The sequence below is a fragment of the Trypanosoma equiperdum genome (assembly GCF_001457755.1).
Source record: "Trypanosoma equiperdum strain OVI genome assembly, contig: ctg_1470, whole genome shotgun sequence".
NCBI classification, from domain to species: domain Eukaryota; phylum Euglenozoa; class Kinetoplastea; order Trypanosomatida; family Trypanosomatidae; genus Trypanosoma; species Trypanosoma equiperdum.
In genome coordinates, this window is record NW_027123472.1 from 231 (window position 1) to 15,375 (window position 15,145).

At 51.5% G+C, this 15,145-nt stretch overlaps 5 protein-coding genes and 1 pseudogene across 6 annotated transcripts; all 6 read right to left on the bottom strand.

The window, feature by feature from the left end:
* Positions 1 to 78: 78 nt before the first annotated feature.
* TEOVI_000887000 (Nucleoporin) lies at positions 79 to 6,291 on the bottom strand (the record flags this gene model as incomplete). The annotated part of the gene is made up of 1 exon (XM_067221581.1): positions 79 to 6,291. The coding sequence occupies one exon, from the start codon at positions 6,289 to 6,291 to the stop codon at positions 79 to 81; it is 6,213 nt and encodes a 2,070-aa protein (XP_067077682.1).
* Positions 6,292 to 7,043: 752 nt separating this feature from the next.
* On the bottom strand, positions 7,044 to 7,895 carry TEOVI_000887100 (uncharacterized protein; the record flags this gene model as incomplete). Its single annotated transcript, XM_067221582.1, has 1 exon — positions 7,044 to 7,895. One exon carries the CDS (start codon positions 7,893 to 7,895, stop codon positions 7,044 to 7,046), a length of 852 nt encoding a protein of 283 aa, XP_067077683.1.
* A 417-nt stretch (positions 7,896 to 8,312) lies between these two features.
* On the bottom strand, positions 8,313 to 9,356 carry TEOVI_000887200 (EAP30/Vps36 family, putative; the record flags this gene model as incomplete). Its single annotated transcript, XM_067221583.1, has 1 exon — positions 8,313 to 9,356. One exon carries the CDS (start codon positions 9,354 to 9,356, stop codon positions 8,313 to 8,315), a length of 1,044 nt encoding a protein of 347 aa, XP_067077684.1.
* Positions 9,357 to 10,002: 646 nt separating this feature from the next.
* Positions 10,003 to 12,048, bottom strand: TEOVI_000887300 (uncharacterized protein; the record flags this gene model as incomplete). The annotated part of the gene is made up of 1 exon (XM_067221584.1): positions 10,003 to 12,048. One exon carries the CDS (start codon positions 12,046 to 12,048, stop codon positions 10,003 to 10,005), a length of 2,046 nt encoding a protein of 681 aa, XP_067077685.1.
* A 1,294-nt stretch (positions 12,049 to 13,342) lies between these two features.
* On the bottom strand, positions 13,343 to 14,092 carry TEOVI_000887400 (uncharacterized protein; the record flags this gene model as incomplete). The annotated part of the gene is made up of 1 exon (XM_067221585.1): positions 13,343 to 14,092. The coding sequence occupies one exon, from the start codon at positions 14,090 to 14,092 to the stop codon at positions 13,343 to 13,345; it is 750 nt and encodes a 249-aa protein (XP_067077686.1).
* Positions 14,093 to 14,433: 341 nt separating this feature from the next.
* TEOVI_000887500:pseudogene lies at positions 14,434 to 15,127 on the bottom strand (annotated as a pseudogene). Its single transcript is given in 2 exon segments — positions 14,434 to 14,469; positions 14,471 to 15,127. Coding segments are annotated over 2 exon segments (693 nt in total).
* Between the last annotated feature and the right edge of the window lie 18 nt (positions 15,128 to 15,145).

Below are 15,145 nucleotides of genomic sequence, written 5' to 3' on the forward strand. Positions count from 1 at the left end.
TTTCAGCATCACTTCCATCACACTACGCTATTCCTCAAAGTTTGATTCTGTTCTGATACACCATTTCCCTTTACCCTTTCACATACGGGAGGCCTCCCGCAACGCATTGGAGATTGCCACCTTCACCCGTCGCAAGAATGACTCCATCAAGACTACCTGATCGACTGCTTTGTACACAGGCGGCTCATCACTCACAGTGTCCATGCAGCCGATTCTCGAGAGTTCCACCAGCGCACCGATGGTTGTCCGATCGCAAACTGTACCTGAAGTGATGGACGCCATATTCGTGCCGTTTTCCGCTGGCGCCAGGGCCGCGTTGTCCGCATGAATCATTTCACCAGCAGCTGCTCGACTGCCAGCAGCGGAGGGGCTTTCCACTTCTGCCGGAGGAACCGGCATAACTGCTGCATGATGTAAGGTCTGATTACTCAAGGATGGGGCGGCAACACTCCAGCGACCTCCGGTGCGGCTTACCTTGACTCCCTTATGATAATCCGAGTGAAGCGCTCGCCAAAGACCCACAACACGCCGGGCCTCTTCAAGGGCGTGCACGATGCCACCCCATTGATTGTTCGAGTTAACATTATTTAGAGAGAAGGCGCGGTCCACCAGAAGGAATGCATGCAACAAAAGTACAAGACTGTGGGTTGCAACGAAGTACGGCACAACCGTCGCCACGTGTAGGACCTGACCATCACAGAACTTTTCCATAATAGCCACAACATTTTCGGTGATTGTCGTGATAAGGAACCTGCTACGCGGGTCGTCGCGCAGGTAACTCTTTTTCTGCAACTCCGGCTGTTGTTGAGCTGAAGGGACATTTCCCTCATAGCCGTTGAAATGCTGTACCAGTCGCTCGACGAAGAAAATAAAGAGGACGATGTTCTGCGTTGCAACTGCGATCAGCTGCCGCTGATATATGGAGGGAAGAGACCCCGATTGGCTGCTCGAAAGAGGAACCGCCGCCACTGAGTTTGGCATTCTGTCTTCGAGAAAGATTGGCGTGTTGATGAACTCACTTCGCGTCAGGACATCCAGCAATTCGGTCAAGGCAAAAAGTTGCACAAACGGTCGGCATTCGTCCACCAGCGGCGATGAAGCTAGACGCAGGAGCAGGCCCCCAATTTCACCATACATCTCGAGTGTTGGCGTGTCGATGAAGCGTCGGTGCTCGCTTGTTGTAGGCGAAACCAGTACGCTTTGAAACAGTAACTGCTGGGAAAATACAAAATCCGCGACGGCGCCTAGTGCAGACTCCGAGTTATCCAAAGCCGAGAGCACTGCGTTGAACCAACGTATGGTAGAAAGCAGGACATTGTGGATGACCTCTTTAAACACTTCAATATTTTCTGTATTAGACAGCGACGTACCCGCGGCGTACTTCACGTGGCCCAACATTATACGCGCGCAGGTACTCCATAGTTTCATCCCCATACAGTGAGTGAGAGCATTCGCATGAAACAGCTGCAGGGAGTGCCGCTGAGAGATGACCATTAACATGTCGAACACGACCCTCACAAACCACAGAATAGACGAAACGCTGGCACCACCGTGGCTGAAAAATGCACAGATAGATTCATCGATCGCCTGAAAGCACTGCGCCACACACGACATCAGTCGAGGACTGACCCCGTCATTGGTAAGTGATACACAAAGTAACTCACACAACTGGGGGGAGATATACATGAGTTGACTAAGAAGGGGTAAGGCGGCAAACTTGTTACCGTTTGTAGCAGTTGCCGATGTGTCTTGGACGAGGATGTCAAAAAGGGCATTATGGTATTGCTGAAGCGTAATGTCATCCACATTCGTTCCAGAAATGCTAAGGAATGCTGAAATGGCGTCATAGAGATGTTGACGTGCCTGAGGGACGCGCGATCCCCATTGGACGGTAACAATCAAGAGGGTCCTCAGCAGCTGAAGGTTCTCCGAATGTATGGCCGCGCGGCTGGGGGCCTCCACGAGTGTTGAGATGACTCCCGTTGCGTCCATGCGGCTTACAACAGCTCCCCTTGGATCCCTTTTGCTACCGCCAGTTAACCGTCCCCTTGTTAGACTTGCATTTGTCCCAAAAGCCGAAATCTTTGTACCTGTTACCTGGAGGAAGCTGGTCACATCCTGCTGTGCGGTCTGCGGCACGCTCACGTCTGCCTCCACAGGGCCTTCATCCCCTGCACACGTTGCTGTGGCGCCGCTAAGCCCTTCTCCATTCGTGTTTCTTCCCAGTTTCCGTCTTAGTTGCGCCGCAAGGGTTGACATTGTCCGACTTACCCGATGTACAATTTGTTCCTGTGCCGCCACGGTAAGATTGGATATTAACTGCACGCTGCCCAGCATAGACCGCGCCAAGTATACCACGCGCTCATGGCTGATACGGTCAAGAACGACTACGGTGATATTCGTTAAAGTGCACCACCCGTCGAGAAACTGCACCGCACTCGCGTAGGCAAGAAGACATTCATTTGCCCGCGCGAAAACTCCCAATTGCTCACGCAACTCCGCTCCAGATGGGGCCTCCCCCTTGTTTGCAATGTTCTCTCTTCGGAGCGCCTCGTACAAACGAGGAATAGAATACTGTGGAACATCATCGCTGGCGCGGAAGACGTAACTCTCCGCCCCCCCAGGCGCTACGCAGTTTGCGGGGAACGGCGGAAGAGACATGAGACATGATGAGGGCCATTGAGCAAAGTCCAAAGCGACACCGTTGTTATGGTCTTCCAGAACTAGTTGTGCGCCTGATTCACTGGTCTGTCTGTACAGTTCGTGCGGTGGTGCCGCTTGCAACAACTGGAAGAGGAGCTCGACCACGCTGGCATGAGGCGTCAAGGGTGATAAGGCGTTCAGCTCCTCTAGGAACTCCGTACCGACGCTAAAGAGTTCAAGCCCCAACAGTTTCATTACAAAGGCGTACTTACTCATCACGAGCGGGGGGCACTGATCTGGCCGCAACGTCTTCAAAACATGGAACATCTCGTCAGTTCCCCGCTCCCTCATGAGGCGCTTCAAGCTTGGTGTGCACAAGGAGGGATTAGCGCGCAGCTGATACAACAGCTTCACGTACTTGACAGCAATATGCGGGCTTTTTTCTTCGAGTACGCGACTGCGTGCGCCATCAATGATAGGCTCGAGACAGTACCCGGGTAGCAGTTCCTCTGTGGAACCGTACATTTGATAGCCACACAGCCATGAAGTGATAGACGGCTGTGGGGCGGCCGCGTGTTGAATGAGGAGATCTAACATGAGTGATTTTGTCTCGGTCTCTACATATGGCATCAACAGCTGCACCTCGTCGCTGTCGAGTACGGCGAGCGCTGGGGGTGCGTGAATGACAGGGTTGCTCACGGCCTCCTCCCGCAGAGTCGACACATATGGCGTTATAACCGTCTCTAGCGCATCGGGTCTACCGTCCCAGTACCTCGCCGCCTCGCTGAGTGTTGAGTGTGGCAGAAGCAGTAGTACCTGCAATGCCTTATTGGCCAAAAGACTGTCAAAAGAGACACATAACGGTAGCAGTTGAGCTGCGAACTCTTTACTGCTGTGCGTCCTTGCATCAAAAGTGAATATATTGTCTAGTCTCTGCTCCTCCTTTACTGTAATGGCTGTCCTCAACAGAGCCAAACATTGACGAACCGCCGCCCGCTGGTAGTTGTCCATCTCGTGGAGCGCTCCTGCCGCCTCTCCGATGATATGAAGCAGCTCTCCAAGAACATCTGCCGGTGCCTTAGAGCACGCCATAACCAGTTGAAACGATGGAACATTATTTTTCCCATGAAGTGGGAGGTGCAAAGAGAGCGCACGGTTCAGCACAACGGCAGCTAAAGCAGTTACAATGTACCGTTCCTTCTCACATGAAAAGGAGCGCCTGCTAACTCCTCGGAAGATTTCCTCGGAAATAAAGCGAATAATCGTTGCGTAAGTTGGTAGGCACGTCACGTCGGGTCGGTGATACTTAAACATAGCCAACATTAGGTCAAGGAACCCAATGGTGATGCTGTATGTTGCGTGATGACACTCATACTGACAGTGACCCAGGAGGGAGCGTGCCTCCACCGTCACAGCGACGTTATCGCCCTGCCTCTGTTTGTTACCCATGACGGTGGAAGATCCTTGCCCACCCTTGGTTTGCGCTGCCGCATTTTCAGTGCTGCAGATGAGATGGCTCTCCTCCAGATAAGTCCAAACACATGCCGCTTCTTCGTGATTTGTGATGAGTGAGCCAATGAGCGAGAGCACTCTCCCCAGGACCAACTGTGACAGTTTGGTAGCGTGGAGGAATCCAAGTACGACGTTAAGCGTTGTGTGTTGCCTCACTTGTTCGCTCAAAAGCGGATGCGTTGCCATTTGTCGCAGGAGCACAAATACACTGGAGGCGAATTCTTGTTGTTTTTCCTGTAGATACTCCGGTGTGAACTGTCTGTGTCGTCCTGGAGCAGCCGCACCACTTACCGACGGTTTCCTTAGGGCTGCCATGCTTCCCCCGTTGTCGCACAACGTCAACGGAACTGCATCACCACTCGCCCCTGCACACGCTTGCGCCTTGGCGATGAGGGACGACCACTGGAGTTCTGCACAGTTCACTTGCATTTCAGAGAACAGCGCCACCACTCGTTGCGTATACTGCGGGTTCCTACCAATCATTGCAAGTACGTCTAAGAACCGCGTCACCACCTTCAATGTGTAGGCCTCCCATGCCCCACTGGATCGCTGCGTTTCGAAGATGGCTCGCATGTGCGTCACACAGTTTTTAAATATGAAGAACGTAACGGCGCAGTCCACATCAATATCAGGATTTAATACCGTTGATGGAAGGTTTTCTAAGCAGATGGTAAGGGCGCGAAGTATGTGTGCCGTTTCAGATATGAAGGGTTCTTCCCCCGCTTGTGCCTTGTTTGCCTCGGGACGTTGTAAACCACCATCAGCTGCTGCAACGTCACCCTTTATGGCATAAGATGCGTCGCTTTTTGATTGCAGTGCTTCTAAGTACCGCACACAGGAACTAACGTCAATGTCCGCCACATGCTTGACCGCAACGAGCATTTCGTCAAACATGTATGCCGCCATTTCATACGGAATAATGTAGATGCACTCTAGTGGAATAGCGAGCATGGCTTGCAGTGGGGCTAAATCCACAATGTACTTCATCACTTTACCACGACGCCCAGCACCGGTTGAATGTGCACAGTCACCAACGAATGCCTCAACTGCCTTGTCAAGTCCGCGCTCATCACCTTTGCCGCAGAGAAACATTCCGAGTGCTAGCAAGACAATGCTCATGTATCCATCCACAATGACCAGCCACCGAGGCCGCTTCCCGTTTCCACCGCGCCACGCCGCTTCATCGTGTTGGTACTGCTGGCTGATTCCTCTGCGCATCTGAAGACTTGAAGATAAGAACCCCGTGTCCTGCGTGCGCTCGAGCCTTGCATGGAGATTAGTTGCCCATTTTTCGATGTCGGCAACGATATTGGAGCCCAGCAACGCATTTTCTTGGGCGACACCGGTGGCACCACGGAGCTTCTGCCATACGGCGAGAGTGTTCACCAACGACATGGTCACGAACCACGTGAGCGCACACAAGCCCCGCGTTGAAGGGTGCTGCCGGAACGACGCTGCGCTGGTTGTACTGCTGTTCGTGTGGCAAGACATCTCCTGCAGGAGTATTTCCAACAACTCGCATATCCCTCGCACAACGTCTGGGTTCATTTGAAAATGGCGGGTCAACAGGAAGAGGCACTGTGCGGCAAGGAGCACGGGGTTAGACTTCCCATTGGATGCGAGAGAGGAAGCAACGGGGCCGTGATCTATAAGGGAAAGCGACGTCGGTGAAATCTCAGTTTTGATGAAGTTCACGACGTTTGACGAGACGGTGGGGGCAATACTGGCTATTACACAAGTGACACTTCCAAAACGTTCGGGATCACCACAAAGCAACAGAAGATTCATCAAACTTTTAATCTTGGACACCTGTTCGTCCAGTTCATCAGTAGCAGTCACGTGACTCGCCTGGGTGTCCTTCACTGTGTTCAATAACGCGAATGGTTGCTGTTGGATGCTTGTCGTAAATCCACCCCCAACCCCTCCTAAACCTGTTGGTGGAGCAGCAGTGACGTTGGCGGGAGGGATGTTAGCCATAGTGCTAGAGTTCGTGACAGTGGTAGAGCTATGACTCGTGTTGCTGTGTTTGAATGGCGCTGCTATGTAAGCCTTTATACCTGCAGCCGCCGCGTCTCCAAGGTGGCCGGTACGGCACACATTTGCGATACTCTGCAGAACGTCCTCCGGATTCATCATTTGCCAACTGTACACACTGCTCTCTCCTCCCTGTGCACCTTTCCCTTGTTTTAAAGATCCTTTCAACCGTGCGGCTATTAAGTTGAGGAGAAATTAATAGATGACAGCGATTTAAACAGAAACACCAAAATGCCCAATTAACCAATAACAAGCGGGGAAGAGGGAGAAAAACAAACACAGACAAAAATTTAGAACATGGATTTTATTTCTCTTTCATAAGTCCTTTTGTTGGTGTTGTGCGACCTCACCAACTTAACGCCACTAGTGCCTTGAAGCCTAACATTCTGTCCACCTTTCTCTAATGTCACGGGTTCCACGAGTTCTGCTGTCCTTGTTCTGCTTTTCTCGGTCCATTGCATTAAAGGTGTCTACAGATACGAGAGAGTGGGATTGGTGTGAATACAACGTAAAAACAAAACGAAGTGAGGAGGAAGTCGAACGCCAGCACTACCCTTAAAAAAAAACTCTTACAAATGGAAAAAGAATAAAGGGCCGTGGGAATGTAGAAGCGCTGGAAACGATGAGTGTGTGCGGGGGAGTGTGTGGGGATGAGTCACGGACGAAACTCCCCCTCTACTTTCTTTGTGCCTTTGCAATCCCAAGCGTTTTTCTTTTCTTTGCTTGAAAACGGCAGCACGTTTTTTTCATGTTGTGTGGCATGCAAAGGGGGTTGTGAATGCGTGCGCACGTCTGTCGTGGACAACTATGGACATTTAACCCTTTCTGTCCACCTGAAATGCGGGAAGGTGGTCCTATTTTTTGCGTGAGAGGCGCTCAATAGTCTGTTGCAGATCTTCAACTACCTTCTCTCTTCTTTGCAGCTCCGTTTGGGCTGAATCCAGTTCACCGCGCTGTGTTTTGAGTTGCAGACGTATGGTCTCCATGTCCTCCATCTGTTTGCGCTTACCTATTTCCAGCTGCCGAATCCCTGCCTCTCGCTCGAGGAATTCCCGCCGCATTTGCTGTAGTTTCTCTCGCTGCTTCTGCAGCTCCTCTTCACGCGAGTTGCGCTCTGCATGCTTTTGCGCGAGCTGCCGTTCCAAAGCCTCCTTTTCAGCCTCCGCTGAGCGAACGGCACAGCGCTCCTCCTCTAATCGTTTCATCACCACCGAACTGCGGAGCTCCTCTTCGAGCTGTTCCACGCGACATCTCTCCCGCTGCAGCTGTTGCTCTTCAGTTGCGCGCCGTTCGCGGTCCGTCTGCCGCGCCCGCGCTATAGTGCTATTGAAGTAGTAATGATGTGAACTGCTCTGCTGCTGGGGCATCGGTTCGCCGCTGTACCCTTCAAAACAAATGACATGTGAGTAGTAAAATTCCAGTGCTTCACGCTCCAGGTGGCAGGCGGTGAGTGCCTGCTGTCGCAGCTTCTGCTGTATGAGCTGGAGCTGCGCTAAGGCGTTTTCATACTCTAGCTTAGAGTCGCTTACCTTTTCGTTAGATGCTGGATCAGATTTACGGTTTGACCGTGAGGTTGCTGACGCCGGTGGCGATGCAGACGGTTTCGTGACGGTTGATGTTTTATTCGCTAAGTTAGCCGACCGCGGAGGCAGGTTCACGCTTCTAGAGGTTAGACCTCCTTGCGGCTGGCGTTGCTGGCGGTTCATTTCGCACGGACAGGGCGAATACACTGCACTACACGACAATGTACGCCCCCGCAGGTATGGATCGCAGGGAACCGGCGGCTTCTTGCATGAAGAAACGAACAGATGTGAAGAGACACTTCTTTCAAAAGGGTAATGATTTGTAGTGATGTGTGTGTTTGCGTGTGTGTCTGTTGGTGGGTACGGGAGTGACGAAATCCATGAGAGCTGCAAAACCTGCGTTTGCCCACGAGCGAGAGAACAAAGCACCCGCAGGTGTTGGTTCAGGATAGTCAGCAGGAGGATTCTACATGACTGAAAAAAGAAAGAAAAGAAGCATTCACAACGTATTAAAAAATACGGCGAGCCGAAACTCACCCTCACGACTGACCCTGTTGTCGGAGCGCATTTTGCCTTTGCGTAGTTCCCCCACTGGTACACTCAGTTACCAGAGGCGACACCAACGAACCAATAAATCGTCTCTGTGCCTGACGCCACTTTGCCTTTGGCTGTAGGCCAACTAATCCACGTGGTTGGGGGCACCTCTTCAGTCGATGTTTTTACGCTCTCAATCCAAACCGAACCACTCCGCACCAGACACTGCAGCGCCGCTTCAACCCGATGTGACTGCCACACGAGGTGCTTTTCCAGTTCATCATGAGTGACAGAGACGCACACGACCTCAAACGGCACGTCTTCATTGCTTTCACTGCTGCTGTTGTTTTCCTTCGCGGCGGTAGATGACTTCCCAACTGCGTCGCTGCAGACCAATTCTTTTCCTCCCTTCAATGGGAAACAAGACACACCCACATGCCTGAGGGGCCCCCCCAACGGTTTCACCGCATCTCTCGAGTTACTCTTGCGGTGCGCTGCCCGGTAGTTCGCAACCAACTTTTCTTGCTTGGCTAGAACATATTCCAAAATTGGGACATGATCAACGCCACGGCTTCCATCGGGTGTTGTTTGAATGTAATTCACACTCCCTAACTTCACGATGTTGTAACCGTCTCCCAACACGTGCAATTTACTGAGGGCCATGCGAACATCTCCTTCCGAAATGACGCACCGTTTTCCACCTTGCGCGCTCATCTCGTATTGCTTGTTCATAACATGCACAACCCGCGCCAGCGGAACGTATGATCCAAAGAACTTTTGCTCCTTCATACACGCTTCTACCACCTTGCCCGCGAGACCGTAGTAGAAATCACCCAACCCCAGCAAACCAGCAAAAACATTTTTTTTGGAGGAGATCAGATCCACACCAAGAGAGTCTGACACCTGCTTAAAGCGAGCGCGCACAACGGGGTCGCGTTTAATTTCATCTTTGTGCTTTCGGGCGAGCACACGAAGCTGCTCTTCAAGGCTTTCCAGTTGGTCCGCAATTTGTCCCGCTCGCTCTGCTGTGAGCTGCGCGCCCAAGTCGGTCATTTGCCGTTTCGTCTCCCGCGACTTCTGTACATGGGCGACACCGACGCCACGCCGCATCCCCCCTGGCGGACTAAAGTAAAGTAAGTGAAAGAATGGAGGGGGAAAAAATAAATAAAAGGCAAAAGAAAGTTGGTGTAGACACGGATATTACTCCTCAAGAGGGCTCTCTTCTTCACTTCTTTCCTCAGCAGGTTTCCTCAATTTGCACCCCCGGAGGGTTATGTTGAAGCGGCATGGTCGAGAGGAAACTGCTCAGCCACTTGGGAAGGTCACCACGACTCTTCTTGAGCAGGAAAAGAAAAAAAAAATTACAAAAAAACGCCATAATACCTCCTTGCTTCCTTCCGACATTCACGCATTGATTTCCTTTTTTTTTTTGGTTACTGTGCGACCATTGAGCGATTCGGCACCATGTCGGGTGAAAGTGCATACCTTTTAGCAGAAAGTAACCAGGCGTGTTCTTTCTTTTTGTTTGCATTGGAGAGAGGGGGGGGGGAAGTTTTCTGTTCCTGTGAAAGACCAACGCACGGCCATGAAATTGTTCTGGTCGAAGAAGTTTGCAAAGGAATGCTAAGATATCCGTGTGACGCCACGTTATTCATTCTAGCATCTCTTCTTTTCTGTTTTTCTACTTTCATACCCGTCTTGGTGTCGGCCACCAAAACCAACGGCAGCAAGTCGCACACCCGCCTTCACGGAATGCTCAGCCTCTCCACACGGAGTTCACCCGCCGAAATAACGAACTCACTGCAGATACGAAAGGAATAAATGACGATCCACCACCAGCAGGAGTGGTGGTCGCCGCCGCCGCCGCCGCAGCAACATCCGTCCCCCTAACATACCTCATTTGTTGCTGTCGCTGTCCCTCTGCCGGAAGCAATCGAACATTTCGCATAATATACTCCCGTACTTCTTCATTACTCGCATTGTCCGGGACGGGAGGTAAAGGTAAGTCCGATCGAGCGGCCGACGCCGTCAAATCACTATTGTCATTACCGACGCCACTGCCATTTCCTTGGGCACGGAGGGAGGCGGCACTCATCATTGCATGAAGCAGTGAACGGCGCAGATCTTGGCCCCCACCATGGCGTCTGCCAGCAGCATAAAAACTCCCCATGGGACCAGTGACCCCACCCCCCGCTTCTCCTCCATCAACTGTCATTGGCACCGCCGCCATCCCCGAGGGGGAAAATCGAGTGTTTAGTACGTCTGGGCTGAGGGTGGTGAAACCACCCTCGAAATTGTAAAACTTCTCCTCAGTGGTGCCTGCCACTTCATTCCCCCTACTGCTAATGTACCTAACTGGTGTCCCGTGCGCATCCTCCCCATGGCGCATGCGTTTCCGACCCCGCGCATCTCGCCAGTCCCCCATGCCGAGCATTTCCCTGATTCTGGATTCTTCTGCCTCCCCCTCGTTGATCCTCTCGTAACCGGCGGTTGCATCTGCCGTGAGATGCTGTTGCGACGGAGAAGAAACTGCACGCAGCAGTGTGGAAATGAGTGAGGAAGCGAAGGGCAGGGCATCCATGACAAGGCTACCGAGCGAATGCACCCTGGGTATATACACCGAATTGGTTGTGACGTTATTGGTACGGGATTCGGTCTCATTCCCTTCAACGGTAAGACGTTGGCTGTGGGCAGTAACTCTTTCAGCGAGGGGCTGACCCCTAGACGGTTCAACACGCTGACGAAGAGGCGGAGAACCGTACAAGTCAGTTTGCTGGGCGGCGCGGCCCACCCGCGGAATATATTCGGTGTTTCCACTGCCCGTAGATGTGAGTATGGATGAGGCAATATCAGATACCGTCGAGAGGAAGGGCGTGCGTGAGGACTCATACACGTCGTTATAGTACTGCTGTTGGAGTGTATTGGAGCGACCGAGGTTTTCAGTGTCCACGGCAGCCCTGGGTGTGTACAGCGGGACGGGCGCCGTGACGGCCGTCGTTGTCGCTGGTGTTGTTGAGAAGTTTCTTGCGCCGTTGAGGTCGTCAGCGGGCGCGGCAGCCGCGGGGTAGTGGGAGAGCCGAAATTTGTCGTCGTCGCCAGTACTATGAGTTCCCCCATCAACCTGTCTCTTCATGTAGGCAGCACCACTCGCACCACCACCGCTGCTCGTACCGTCACTTGTAACATCTACAGGTAAATCTGAGGGGTGCAACATCAACAACTCGCCCCGATTGACGGCCCCCGCCGCAGCCGCCCAGTCAATGTTGCTGCCGCCCACTGTAGGGGAAAAAAGCAACTGCCAGAGTCGCTCGTGTTGGGGCATATTCCTTTGCTTCTTTGAGGACACCTGAGAGATGTTTTGATGGAAGCGAGTGGCTGGAAGCACTACAAAACGGCTTCCATAGACGAGGGCTGTGTTGTCCATGCGCTGAGCAAGATGAGCACCCTCCTCCGTCCGGAACGTCAGGCAAACAACCACACACCCTCCTGCGTTACTAAGAGCGCTGCGGCTGTCCACGGCCGTCCCCTGTACGGCCATCGACCCTCCTGTAGACATGCCACCTGAGGCAAAATCGGCAACGCGGAACGCACCTGTGATGATGCCACAGTGCCTCTTCATGAGTGAGAGGAGTTCACGCATCTCCGCCGTGGTTCGCAAGCCAAGGACGAACACTGACCGACTCAATAAATCCCTACGGAACGACGGCAGCTCATGAAGAGGCATAAGCGTTTTCGTAGCCTCCAACGGTGCAGTGGAGGCTGGCCGCTGCTTTGGCAACGTCGTTCCTTTCGTGCTTTGCATCTATAAGAACAAGTGAACTTGTGTCCCACTTTTTTGTAGCTCCTCCCTCTTTATTTTTCACCTTTCTTGATGTTGCTAAGTTCGGAGCGCAGATATACAGTGCCACTTGTCTGCTGCTGCCGTTACAGGTGCGGAGTGCTTCAACGGGAATATCTTTCTAACAAAAAGCGGGGTAGATTCCTGACGGGGGGGGGAAGGACACGTTGTAAAAGAGAGCACCAAAAGTGAAGTACGTACTAACAAAAAGAGTAGTGAAAACGCACAAACAAGGTCAGATCGCTGGCGCTGAACACTCATGGCCCCGCACTCGCCCGCGCATACGTATACGTAAATCATTAAATAAATACAGATGTACATGCCACCAAACAATCAGCTGCGGGTGAATGAGAAACCATCCAAAGATCTTTTACCTGTGGGGGCAATTCAACACCATACCCCTCCCTTTCCCCAGGCCCAGAACACTTTAAGCAATAAGTGCACCCACTATTAAATCAACGTTATATCAAAGCAGGATCCGAAACATCCTCTTTGATTACCTGTGGCGCGGAGTGACTAAGACAGCCCTCCTCAACTAACAAACAGTTGAATGCAACAAGCCATTTCATCTCATTTCCTGGTTTCTTGGGCACGCGTATGTATGCGAGGGACCGTGGAAACACCTTAACAATGCCACAACGACGCCGTAGGGGTGAAGGAGTCGTCGGACATTAAAGGTAGAAACTAAACGACAAAAAATATCACGGCCTTCTAACACCGACATGCAGAGGAGCGCGGTAGCCATGTCACCATCATGCTACTCCACCAATGTGATGCTGGCTGTGCAAGCAAATACATGGTTGTCTAAGCCTATATCTGTGTGGACAGGTGTTTACAATACGGGGTGAGGACGACCCGGAAGGGAGTCTTTATCTATATTGGATGCAACAGGTTTGGGCACACAACTGTTAAATAAACGCAGAGTAGAAGATGGGACGAGTGCTATATGTACACATACACGCTTCTCCAAGACATCAGACATATCCATTGTTTCAAATACATTTACGCATATGCAATGAAATCATTTGATGACTCGAAGTGACCCCACATATTTAACTCTTTTTCTTTTTTCTTCCCTCTTCATTTTCATCTTCTCCTCTATCTCTAACTCACTCTTGTTCTCATTTGTACATTTTTTTTTGTGACATTCAATTTTCTTTGCGTTCATCCTGTCAGACCCGCACAACAACGGCAAAAAGACACACACGCACACACATACATAAGTCTCATACGTCTGTAGGTACTTACCTTAAAGAAACTAATCTTCGTAGCACTCACGCAGCTTCTTCCCCTTCATATTGTCTGTAAATTTCATGAACATTCCCCAGCATTCACTGCTTGTGGCGGGATATTCGTCAATATTGTCCTTGAGATATTCTCCAGTGGCGTCTACTGTTACGTTCTTTGTTGTCAGGAGTCGCTGCTTTTCTTGCATGCGACCGATGGCGGGAATCACTGGTGGCTTGTAACAACCACCGCGCGTGCTCTCAAGAAAGTTTTGATCTGTGGTTGTGCCGCACCGCATGGTATAATCTAAAGGAGTTGCCGTCGCCCCTTTGCTCGCCAGCAAACTGCCCTCATGGGGTGCCCCGTATCCAATGAAGCCCAGCTCACGGCGGATGGCAATCGTTTTGTCCCTTTTCTTTGAGACACCTTCCTTGTGTAGTATATCGTGAAGAGTATTCACCTCCTCCCCTCCCTTGGCGTTGGTGTAGCTTAGTTCGTTCACAGTAAGGAGGTTCTTGGGCGGGTTTGTGATTTCGTTATGGTAAAAAAGAAGCTCCGGTAGCGCGTTTTCGTGGAAACAGCTTGGTGGCTTCGCGTTGGCCAGCTCTTCATCCGTCTTCGTGCCTCGGAAGGAGTCCTTGTAAACCGTCATGTAGCTAAGGGGCTCACGTGCAGGGTCCACGAAACCGAAGGACCGCCGTTCTTCCTGCCAGTTCCCCAGCAACGTGGCGCAGTGGTACTCGGACTTGTGCCCGCTGGGCCCCATCACATGGCAACGCATGGTGGACCCTCTAGAAGCAACAAAGTATTTAAATTCTACTACTCTACCGGTTGCAGAAACGTTAAGCAAAAAGTTAGAGGGAGTGGTTACGATGGTATAAAATAAATACCAAGCGTTACTGCTTCCTGCGAAAGGTATGAGAACTATGATCTACAAACAAATTTTGATCACCACCGCCTTGCGGGGTGCGTCTAGTTAGACAGAAAACAATACTGCTTGAGGTCTCTTAAAAGCAATCCATGCTCTTGAAGTGTCTCCCAGAGGACGCTGCTTAAAGTTGAAGACATACCCTCATGTCTGTTACCGTTGATATTCCACTACGTGTTGTTGATTCAGTACCTCTACACACGTTTCCCCTCCGAACTATGTGTCAGTACTCTCACCCCATTGCACATCCGCGCTCAGCAGTGTGCTTACCCCTACATAGTTAGTATTAAAGCAATAAACCATTCCGTAGTCCCCATATTCCATTGTGCCGTCGTATACAGTGTTATCACTGCCTTCGTGCGGCCACTGACTGACCGACGCTTTAAGTTTCTCCACATCGTTAGCATGTTTTTCCAATATTGCCAGCTCTTTATCTGGTAGGTGGGACTTGTCGAGAATAGCTGAATCGGGCCGCCGCTCCACGCGACACAACGTGATGCGAAACGCATTGGATTCCCCCTCCTGAAGCACTCCGTATGGGAGCGCAACAAGCAATGAACTTGAGAAAAACAAAATCGTTCCTTCCGGTCCGGCCCCAATACTTTCTTCGACAGTTACGAACTTTGTGCCACGGAAGAGCAGCATGACCTGTGCTTTGCTGTTTTTCAGTGGTGGTGGGGAATATAATCGTATCTCTGCAGCCTTGAAGGGCACACCGCCGTTGGATGTGGCATCCCCCTCCTCATTGCATAACTGTCCAATGGCTCCTCCAATTAAATCCTTAGGGATTCCGCTTTGCGTACCGACCTCCATCACTGCAGGTGCGGCAGTGGCGAAACTTTTGAACACTTGAATAGCTTTCGGAGTGAACTGACTACCTGGTCGCATATGGGTCTAAGCAGTTTT